The 11,478-nt window shown below is 54.9% G+C and overlaps 2 protein-coding genes across 2 annotated transcripts; both read left to right on the forward strand.

Moving 5' to 3' along the window:
• Nucleotides 1-407: 407 nt before the first annotated feature.
• Nucleotides 408-6,633, forward strand: M421DRAFT_69871 (uncharacterized protein; the record flags this gene model as incomplete). The annotated part of the gene is made up of 2 exons (XM_033596653.1): nt 408-5,946; nt 5,996-6,633. The coding sequence occupies 2 exons, from the start codon at nt 408-410 to the stop codon at nt 6,631-6,633; spliced, it is 6,177 nt and encodes a 2,058-aa protein (XP_033445644.1).
• Nucleotides 6,634-7,032: 399 nt separating this feature from the next.
• Nucleotides 7,033-10,917, forward strand: M421DRAFT_423720 (NUC173-domain-containing protein). The gene is made up of 2 exons (XM_033593549.1): nt 7,033-7,111; nt 7,160-10,917. The coding sequence occupies exons 1-2, from the start codon at nt 7,049-7,051 to the stop codon at nt 10,853-10,855; spliced, it is 3,759 nt and encodes a 1,252-aa protein (XP_033445645.1). The 5' UTR covers nt 7,033-7,048; the 3' UTR covers nt 10,856-10,917.
• The last annotated feature ends 561 nt before the right edge of the window (nt 10,918-11,478 follow it).

Below are 11,478 nucleotides of genomic sequence, written 5' to 3' on the forward strand. Positions count from 1 at the left end.
TTGTCTGTGCGCCTTAGGTCATGCAGGAATACGGCCACAAGCGCGTGAAAGGTGATGGTGACTTTTCGCGCGCGCAGCCAGGCGTCGCAGTAAGAATTCTGCATTGACAGTGGCCAAGACTGTCCCGCGCACACTCCCGTCGTCCCGTCGGAGTCAATTGACGTACTTCGTAGCTAGCTGTCGTTGCTGCTGTCAGATGGTGCCGCCCAACTTGGACCCACCCAGCAACTCCGTCCCCCATCAGGGGCATCCTCAACACCACGCCGGCGGTGAAACTCTCCAAACACGGCAGCAAGACGTCTGCTGCAGATAGCAGGAACCGCGCCCCGATCCATCCACACGGCGATTGCTCGTGATGCCCGCTCACCCAACCTCCCCTCGATAGCACGACACGTCTGTCTGGCGCCATGCCGAGCTGGCGACCGCTCCCGCGAATCGCATTCGCGATATGCACCCACCCGTTCCAGCCCTCATCGCCTGCCGACCTGCCCCTCGAGATTGGCGACGAGCTGTACGTCATCGAGCAGGGCGGCAATGACGGCGCCTGGTTCCGCGGCTACTTGGTTGCGCCGCCGTCGCTGCTGGCCGGGCTGACGAGCGTGAAGGGCCAGACGCTCGAGGCGCGCGTTTTCTCTGGCATATTCCCCCGCGTCTGTGTCGAGGTGCGCGAGGTGCTGGGCGAGGGAAAGAGCGCGGCTGCCATCGAAGCGCCCAGCGCGTCGGCTCAAGGCGAACACGGCACGAACGGCGTCGTCACCCCCACCGAGAGCACGCGTGCGACCTCTGGAGGCGTTGTCTCAGCTCCGCCGTCGTCCACGAACCTTCCCCTATCACGGCGGCGATCCAGCAAGAAGCGCACAGCCAGCCATGGCTCACAATGGACCTCTCGAGAGGACCGCCTGCAGCAACTCATGCTGCCATTATCACCCGTGTCAGACTCCACCGCACCGCGCCCACCTGCACCCGTACCCATGCTGAAGATCGGGGACGAAACACCTACCTCGTCGCAAGAGCCTCTCGTCGACGAGATCGCCTCTTGCCTGCGCGAATGGCACTCGACCAAGGTCCATGAGCTTCTGCTGGCGCGCAGATACACACTGCTGGACAACATGTCTTCGCTGGTCAACCGACTCGATACGGCGCGCCGGCAGCTACTACACAAGGTCTTGACAGCGAAGGAACTGGATAAGGTCCGCGAGGCCACCGTCTGGGACCTCGTGGCAGGGAACAAACTGCTGTCTGGAGATGTCATTGTGCGCAGTCCCTCACAGCGTGGGCGCATATTGACTGGAGACGACTCCGCAATCGACACAACAAAGCTGCAGTCGATGATGAGCTTGCTCGAGAGCCGCCCTGTCCCACAGCCAGATGAGCACAACCTGCACCATCTCTTCGTGAGCTTGCGACGTGTGGCAGGCGATGTCGTCCCTGGCGCGGCTCAGGTGAGCATGTATCTCTGTCTCAAGACGCCGGGCATGGCACCACAGCCACTTTCTGAGGCATACTCATTTGATTTGACAGCGCGAGATGGGTCGTCAGTTTCGCTAGCCGGCGACAAGCTGCGCTCGCTCATCGTAGGCCTGAGCTCCACCGACATTGGCGAAGGTGCTGGCTCTGGCTCAAGTATACATCTTGTGTTCAGACTAATGATCAACGAGCCAGTACGTGCCGCGGCACAGGAGAAACCGGGCGCTACAAAGGACAACAACACTGCAGGTGGAGCAGGGGTGCAGCCCTCGCAGCATGGAAGCATCAAGGGTGGGAGACGGAGCGCCATGTTTGGACCCAGGAGGAAAGACTCGTCCACCACGACCTCCAGGTCGACCACTACCACCACCACCACCACCACCTCAATAACTGACTCCTTAGATGGCCGACACACTAGTCCTGACTTACAGAGATCCCAAGCTTCTGACGGTCGTCCAGGTTCAGCTGCCACCAAGAACAGAACCCCCTCGAGAGATCATAAGACTCTCAAGAGGGCCGTTGCAGTTGGCGTTCTTCGCGTCAATCAGGTCATGAAGAGCGTATCGGAAGTGGACCAAGCGGTTACCTTGTGGTCAATTGTTGGCCCATCTGACGAGACATCAGATGATGACAATGGATGGGACGACATCTTGACCGAGCTCTACCCCAGTGCATCCGGAAAATACAGGAGAAACGGTGATATCAGTGGCCTCACTGTTCACCTCAAAGCATTTGTTCATCCAGATGCCGAGAGTCTGATCGAAAAGACACCCACAATGCTTCACAACATCAAACAAACTCGAAAGATAGGATTCTCAGGCGCTCCTACTAAACCGCGTAGTGACATCTACGTAACACTAGCGGAGCCTTTTCTACCAAAGAACGCTTTCCTAGCTCACCCCAAAACTGGAACAGTACCCCTCGTGCAGTCATCTTCAATGGGAAGTCTGCAATTAACCATCGAGGTCCGCAAAAGTTCAGGAGAGAGGATCGATGGCTGCATATACCCCTCCACTAACAGTGCAGGGCATACTGCATGGCGTACAACAGCGGTAGAGCGAGGAGAAGGTTGGAACGCCACCGTTCGCCTCGCCATCGACCCACAGGACGTTCCCGGGTCTCACTTGATCATGAGTGTAGCAGATGCACCCGGATTTCCCTTTGCATTATGCTGGATGCCGCTCTGGAGTCAGGATGCCTTCGTACGGGACGGTGACCATGCTCTGTCGCTCTACCGATACGACGAGTACACATCGGGCATGATCGCCGGTAAAGGCGCGTACCTGGGGCTACCCTGGAGCGCAAAGAAGAAGGACGAGCATGTAATGGGTGGTCCCATGGCTGCTGTACATGTCAAGACCTTCTTGTGTAGTACCAGGTATTCTCAGGATCCTACCATTCTCGGGCTCATCAAATGGCAAGACCAACCTCCAGGTGAGCTTGTCGGCCTGCTTCGTCGCTTCAACTTCGTGCCGGAGATCGAGATCGTGAAGCTACTGAGCGAGGTTTTCGACGCGCTCTTCGCTATTCAAAGTCACTATGCAGGCAGTGACGAGTATGAGGATCTCATCTTTAACGCGGTAGTGATCGTCCTAGGGATCGTTCACGACCGTCGCTTCAACCTGGAGCCACTTGTCGACCAGTACGCCAAGACCAAGGTGTTCCACTCACTCGTGACATCCTGCCTGACGCAAAGCTTCGGGCGATTGTTGGCTAAGCCTGCCGAGTCGGAAAGCTCTCGGCGTCTACGAGCGACCTTTAAAGTTGGAAATCTTGTTATCAAGTTTTTGGTCAACGCAAGAGAGAAGCAGAGGGTTAAGGAAGAAAGCATCGGCATTAAGGATCGTACTCAGTTTAACAGGGAACTCAAGAGTCTGTTTAGGTCTCTCCAACAGCTGATGGAAAATCCTTCTCCAGTACTCATCGGCACCAAGACGCTCCTCGTACAGAACTTTCACTCCTGGCTACCGGAATTGGAAGGCTGCATGTCGTCCATGGAGATCTTTAAGTTGGTCGAAGGTTTCGTCGAAGCCTGCGCTGACGTACAGGGCAAGCTTGTACTGTACAAACTCCTTCTGATCCATCACATCTCCGGTCTCCAGATCTTCCAAGCTCCTGATACCCGCAAGGTTTTGCTGAAGAAGACCGTCACCTGGCTTGCGCCATACTGGGGCCATGTCGAAAACGTCACAGATCAGTGGAAGGACCAAGTACGCCTGTGCTGCTCGGTAGTCGCCTCACAAGTCGAAGAGCTGGGCCAAGAAGCGTGTGACTACATGCCGAAGCTTGTGCACTCATACCGAGCAATACAGTCGACCGCTCGACCAGCCAAGAAAAATCTTTCGCTCCTATTTCCTACAACGTATCCATTCCAGGCTAGGCCAACGACGACAGAAGCAACGTTCGACGAAGCTCTGATCGAGATCTCTGCTATCATTGCAGCCATATCGAGCTTGCCAACGATGATTCACCTCGACAGACAAAATGAAGAGACTGCCGAGTTTCTCTTCCACGTTCTGCAGGTCTACATCTCCATTCTCGACTGCGAGGCGTTCCCCAGCTCTTGGCTCAGTGTTCACATCTACCATCACAAGGCCACGATGCGCGCTCTTACGAAGATTTTCAGCATCCTGACCGACTCGTTCCTTCCTTTGCCTGATGAGGCCGATCAATTCAATACGGAACTTTGGCGAGCCTTCTTTGACGCGCTCTTAAAGCTCGTCGGCAGTGACGCACTTGCTCTCGAGACCTTTCCAGAACAAAAGAGGCGAGCTGTCTGGAAAATTGCTGGCGATGTGCGTGAGCACGGTGCGGAGCTGCTACAGCGCAGTTGGGAAGCAATTGGATGGGAGACTAGCGTTGAAGAAAAAAGTCAATTTGGCCTCGAGAAGATGGGAGGGTTCCAGGTGCAATATGTGCCTGGCCTAGTAGCGCCGATCGTCGAGCTCTGCCTTAGCGTTCACGAAGGGCTGCGCAGCGTTGCAATTGAAGTCCTGCAAACCATGATTGTAAGCGAGTGGACACTGAGCGAGGATCTGTTGCTCATCCAGGCTGAGATGATCGACTGCCTCGACGACCTATTCAAGACGAAGCATCTCACGGAGTCGGTACTCCAGAAGCACTTCATCCGGGAGCTTGTAGAGCTGTTTGAGCCTCTTGCACAAGACCCGGGGGAGCCACTGCTCGCTGCTCTGAAGGGCCTCATTGCTACCATCGACGACCTGTTGGACCTTCTTGTTGCAGTCCATAGCACGGAAGCTGCAGGTGAAGTCTTCCATATCATGGACACGCTGCATCTCATGGAATTTCTCAAAGACATGCAAAAGGAGGATATGTACATTCGTTATGTACACCAGCTAGTCGACCTACAGGTGGGGGCTAACAATCACACCGAAGCCGGTCTTGCAATGCGCTTGCATGCTGAGCTATACGAGTGGGACCCGAACGTCACCGTCGATCCCTTGACCGAGCCCAGCATGCCACCTCAGTCTTCATTCGAACGGAAAGAGCAACTGTACTTCAAGATGATTGAATACTTCGAGACCGGAGGTTCGTGGAACAATGCGCTCGGCTCATACGCAGAGCTGGCTCTACAGTATGAGCACAACGCCTTTGACTTCGTCAAGCTTGCCAGGACACAGCATGCTATTGCAAAGATACACGAGAGCATTGCAAAGAGTCAACGCCACAACCCGCGCTACTTTCGAGTCGTCTACAAGGGTCTTGGTTTCCCAGTGGGGCTGCGTGACAAACAATTCATCTTCGAGGGCTCTGCTACTGACCGGGTGGCATCCTTCACCGACCGCATGCAACAGCAACACCCTGCAGCGCAGATCCTGAACCCTGGTGTGGAACAAGATGTCGAGGGCCAGTACCTCCAAATCTATCCTGTTAGTCCGCAGAAGGATCTTACCCATCCGATCTATCAGCGAGCCAAGGTGTCGCAATCAGTTCGCGACTACCATCTGCTGTCGCGACCAATGCATTTCACATCAGCGTCTCGGCGATCAGCGTCTCGCAACACGACACATGACAATGCCATTGAGAAGACTCTGTACACCACGGCAGAAGCGTTCCCCACCATCCTACGACGCAGTGAGATTGTTGCAGTCGGAACCATCATCCTCACATCTCTGCAGTCGGCAATCGAGCGAACCTCGCGCAAGGCTGTAGAAATCGCTGCGCTCGAGAAGAGAATAGCCGAGGGTGACGACACAGCATTCAATACACTCACTCAGGAACTGATGTATGCTGTCGACACCAATATCGAAGGCTGCGTTGCCAACTATCATGACCTGCTGCGCGACCCACGACGCTCGATGGAAGAGGACGAGGAAGAGGAACATCAGGTCGATCCCCCAAACCCGTTAGAGAATGCATTGAGGGTCAGCTTGATCGATTACGCTCTGGTGATTCGACGCTGTCTGGGCATGTACACTAGGCCTGCCCAACAGGCCACCAAGACAGATCTGTCGCAGCGTAAGTCTTGCCATGCCTTCAAAGGAACTCCGGCTAACCACACATCCAGGCTTTGAATCATCATTCCATAGGGAACTAGCTATTCTTGCCCCACCGTATGCGCCCCCACAGACACGGTCGCCGACTGACTCCTGGCTTGCAGCAGCCACCTCTAGATCCCAAGTGGCAAGCCCGACCCCAGACGAGCAGCAAGTCAACGGCAATAGAGTCACATCGCCCACTCCCGACGGTCGAGCTGCTCGTCAAGACAAGAAGCGCATGAGTCTCGCTTTTCTCACCAAAGGTGTCATAACTGGTGAATCGCCGCCGGATCAGGAAAGCAGGAAGGAAGGGATAACAGCGCTGCCTCAGCGAGCGGACGATGCCGAGTCAACGACTGCATCAACACACAGTCGCAGCCGTAGCAAGGACACCAATCGCACACGTCTTTCCCTGTCGTTCCTCCGGCCTACTTCGCCACTAGAGGCACTTCCGGACTTCGCAAGCAGTGAGAATGTCAGCGGCATAAGCAGGGCTGCCAGCCAGAAGTCGCGCCCAGACACAAGCAGGAGCGAGAAGAGTAGCGACGGTACAGCTCGCAAGAGTAGTGTGAAAAGGAGGCTCAGCTTCATGAGCATCACCAAGAAGAGCAGCAAAAACAGCGTTGCAGGACGGGGGAGAAGGGACGATGTGCTCGTCGAGGAGTAAGCTCATCGCCCAGCTTTGTTTTGTGCTTTCGCATTTCGTTTCAGAAGGGGAGGTCAGACAGACGGCGATTTCCGAAGAATGTCTTGTAATATACATGCCTTGACATGCGCGGAGGGTGGTCTTTTGTATAGTCCCTGGTCTTTTCTTGTCTATACCCTAGTTGTTGGCCTGGTAGAACGGCTTTTATAGATACTGCTTGGCAATTAAAACATATACCTGGCGAGCTTTGGAGCACACTGTCTCGCACTCCTGCCTGTGTTTGTCGTGGTTGTAACACTCGCTGCAGCCAATCAGGCAGGAGCGGGTCAGTCAGGCAAGCGCGCAGCCAACAGTGGACAGACCCACCGTTATCGATTGGAAATTTCATAATTTTGTTCGGCGCAGCTCACACCTCTCCGCATCGACAGCCCTCAAGATGTCGCTCGAGGAGAGATTGACCAAGATCCGGACGAGTCCGAAGCTGCAGAGCGTGCAGCAGGTGCGCCAGCCGCCCATGTAGCCAATAATCCAATGCTGACTGTCACAGTCTCAAGTGGTCCTCTCGGCCATCGAAGACACGCTCCGCCAGCAAAGCTCAGAGTTTACACCGACGGCATACTTCGCTGCGCTACTGTCGCTCCTGGGCCGTCAGATCACCGACCAGGGCCTTGCAAACAAGGAAACTGCGACTGCCGTAGTGTACCTGCTCGATCTCGTCACCCCACACGTGCCCGCCCCGCTGCTGCGCTCCAAGTTCACCGAGATCATCACAAGCCTGGCGCCCGCCCTCACACACCCCGACGCCGATGCGCCGTTCCTACGATCCTCGATAGGATGTCTCGAGTCGCTGCTCGTCGTGCAGGACGTGCACGCCTGGGAGCTGCCGCAGACCCAGATTAGCCCGCGTAGAGCTGTCGCTGGGCTACTGCAAATTTCGGTCGACCACAGGCCGAAGGTCAGGAAGAGGGCGCAGGAAGCGCTTGCGAAGGTGCTTGCCAACCCACCACCCAGCCCGTCTCTGGATCATCCTGCGGCAGACATGTGCGCTGAGACGGCGCTCAAGGTGCTCAACGACATTGCTGCGCTAGCGGCAAAGATGAAGAAGAGCAAGGGCGGAAAGAATGCTGAAAGCAAGGACCCGGATCTCATCCACGCGCTGCAGCTTATCAAGACTATTGCTACTGCGTCTGGTGGCTGGCCGAGCCGCAAGATGGATGTGCTTTGCGAGTTATTGCTGAACATCTCCAGGTCCACCAACGAGTTCCTCACCATGTCTGCGTTCGAGATCTTCGAGGTTATTTTCGCGGGTATGGCATCGGATGAGGTTGCGTCTGCGAAGCTCCCTCGTCTTTTGGAAGTCATTTCTGAATTGCAGCCCTCGAAGAACGACTCGCAGCTTCTCCCGCCTTGGATCGCCGTCATCTCGCGAGGATACGAGGTCGCAGCCCAGGTTGAGCCTGAGGACACATTCGTCAAGCTACCAGAGCTGTTCACGATGGTTTCTGAGTTCTTGGTGTCTTCGTCGCACAACATACGCATATCTGCCTCTGAATGCTTGATCTCGTTTCTGGTCAACATCATCCCAGACAGCGTCATTCTCGAGCCTTCGGTTTACGACGAGAAGACGTTGGAGAAGGTCGCGAAGATCGCGCAGAACCTGTTGAGCGTGAAGTTCCAGGCTGCGTGGATGGAGGTGTTCAGCACGCTATCAGCTATGTTCGAGACGTTGAGATGGCGCTCAGAGCCTATCATGAGGTCAGTTTTGAGGGTCGTTGGAGATTTGAGGAGTAGCGAGAGCTTTGCTGGCAAGAAGGAGGCGGATGTAGTCATCTCGAGGGCTATTGCCTCGATGGGCCCCGACGCCGTGCTCGACGTTCTTCCCTTGAACCTCCCGCGACCACTACCAGGGCAAACCGGCCGAGTTTGGATGCTGCCTCTTCTCCGCGACGCCGTACACAACACTAGGCTCTCTCACTTCCGCAGCGTCATGGTCCCACTTAGTGAGCAACTTTTCCAGAGGGTCATCGAGCACGGGCAGAGGGAGAAGACCATGGAAATCAAGGTTTTCGAGACCGTTGTGCAGCAGATCTGGTCCACCCTTCCCGGATACTGCGACCTGCCCCTGGACTTGACCGAGTCCTTCGACCAGTCCTTCTGCGAGATGCTGGCGAATCTGCTGTACAGTCAGGCAGACCTGCGTACCGACGTTTGCAAGGCACTTCAGAATCTTGTTGACAGCAACAAGACAATTATCGAGCTTGACGGTAACGACGATCTTGTCAAGCAGCTTCGCGTCTCGAAGACTGATGCGCAGAAAAACCTCGAGCACCTGGCAAGCTTTGCGAGCAACATGCTCGCGGTCTTGTTCAATGTGTATAGCCAGACACTGCCTCAGTACCGTGGCACAATCCTACGAGCTATCAACGCTTTCCTCAGCATCATACCCGAAAAGGAGCTTATCGAGACTTTCGAGCGCGTAGCCTCGAATCTCGAGCAAGCTCTCCCGGAAGCTGGACCTCAAACACAGGCCGACAAGCAGAAGCAAGGAAAGGGCGCAAACAAGATGCCACCAATGAGCCATACACTCATGGACCTCATCATCACAATTGCGCTTTACCTTCCCCGAGACAGCTACGGCTCACTGTTCCGCATGGCTGAGATCATGATCAACAAGGACGACGACCCGCAGCTGCAGAAGAAGGCATACAAACTGATTCCTCGCCTTTCAGAATCCGAGGTTGGCAAGTCGGCGCTGCAAGCGCGCAACGGCGAGCTGCAGCAGTTGCTTCTGCAGAGCTCAGAGAAGGTCACAGGACCAGCACGCCGCGACCGACTACTTGCCATGTCGCAGGTCATCGAGTTCCTGCCTCAGAGCGATCTTCACTTCATTCCTTCGGTTCTCTCCGAGGTCGTCATTTCGGCCAAAGAGACTAACGAGAAGGCACGCGAGGCTGCGTACAGCCTGCTTGTAGCCATGGGCGAGAAGATGGCCGAGGGTGGCCAAGTCGTCCAGACCAAGGTGCCCAACATGCCCGAAGACGCACCTACCGTCGAGGCATCTCTTGAGGAATACTTCACAATGGTTTCAGCCGGTCTGGCCGCCTCGACACCTCACATGATCTCTGCGTCCGTCACCGCCGTGACTCGTATCTTGTACCAATTTCACTCGAGGATATCTGATGAGACAATCACAAACCTGCTCGAACTGATGGACATCTTTTTGCAGAACCCCAACAGGGAAATCGTTCAGAGTGTGCTTGGCTTCGTAAAGGTCGAAGTTATTACGCTCTCAGACTCACTTGTTCGTCCTCGTCTGCAAAATCTTCTGAAGAACTTGATGGTCTGGAGTCATGAGCACAAGGCGCACTTCAAGGCCAAGGTTAAGCACATTGTCGAGCGCTTGGTCCGCAAGTTCGGTGCCGAGGAGGTTGAGCGCGCTTGTCCTCCTGAGGACCGCAAGCTCGTCGTCAACATTCGCAAGACACGTGAGCAGCGTAAGAAGAAGAAGCAACAGGCCGAGGAGGATGGCGAAGCTCCTGCCCAAAAGCCGAAGGGCAAGTTTGAGAGCGAGTATGACCAGGCTGTTTACGGCAGCGACAGTGAAGAAAGCGAAGAGGGCGACTCAGAGGATGAGTTCGTAAAGAGCCAGAGCAAACAGCGCACTGGCAAGGCAAAGACCGGTCAAACATACATCGTCGAAGACGAAGATGAGCCCCTCGATCTGCTATCAAAGAAGGCACTTGGCAACATCTCCTCCACAAAACCTCTCCGTCAACGCCAGCAACCAACAAAAAGGACCGCTGCTCGCACCAACGAAGACGGAAAGCTTGTCCTTGGCGACTCCGATGACGAAGGTGGCATAAAGTTCAAGAAGTCAAGCAAGAGCGACGACATCGAAATGGACCTCGACGAGGACAACATCGGTCTCGAAGCTGGTATCAACGCCTACGTCGACGCTATTCGTGGTCGTGACGCTGCTCAGCGTGGACAGCGTAACAAGCTGAAGTTTAGTAATAAGCGCACCAAAGACGACGATGACATGGACATGGAGGACGACGGTCTCGATGCACAGGGCGTCAGGAAGGCTAAGTCTGGCTCAGGCATGGGTCGCGGTGGCATGAAGACTCAGCGTAAGGGACTTGGTGCTGAGAAGCAGCGCGGTCCTAGCGGAAAAGTTGAGAAGGGGAGGAGTCCGAGGGGAAGGGGCGGATTTGGTAGAGGTGGACGGGGCGGTAGGAGATAAGCATTGAGACGTGTTGATGACTACTTGCATCTTAGATACCATTTAGAGGCGTTCAAAAAGCGATTCATCTTATCGAACGTGTTCTAACTGATCATTATTGGGGCAGATTGCTCAGCATTCGCCCGGCTTTCCAAGTGAGAGACTAGCGAGCGGCAGATTGGCATTCGCTCATCATACCTTCCTTAGGTCGGACCCTGGGCTTCACGCCTACCTTTGCATAAGTGTCGTCATCTATAGTGACGCACGGTGTATGATACGACCCGCACGATGTCACAGTGTTATACTCGCTTCCTATGTCTGTTTCATCAATAGATCACGTTAACCGCCTGTGGATATAAGCATGTGCGACCAACTTTCACACTTGGCTGCCATCACGTATCTATTAAGATTGCAGGACATTCATGAGTGAGTTCCACCCAAGGAGACCGCGAGAACATGGAAACGTGCGAGTGTTTAATCTCATAATCAAGAAGAATACTGAAGCAATCGGATGTACTGCCTGAATTACTCCATTTCGTATCTGCGGTAAAAGAGTTCAGTGAGTGACCCAACGACTTCATTATCTACAGTCGGTTTGAAACCTATCGCAACAAGATGCCTGACAGAATGACTGGGTTCGTGTG

The sequence above is a fragment of the Didymella exigua genome, assembly GCF_010094145.1.
Source record: "Didymella exigua CBS 183.55 unplaced genomic scaffold M421scaffold_29, whole genome shotgun sequence".
Lineage (NCBI taxonomy): Eukaryota > Fungi > Ascomycota > Dothideomycetes > Pleosporales > Didymellaceae > Didymella > Didymella exigua.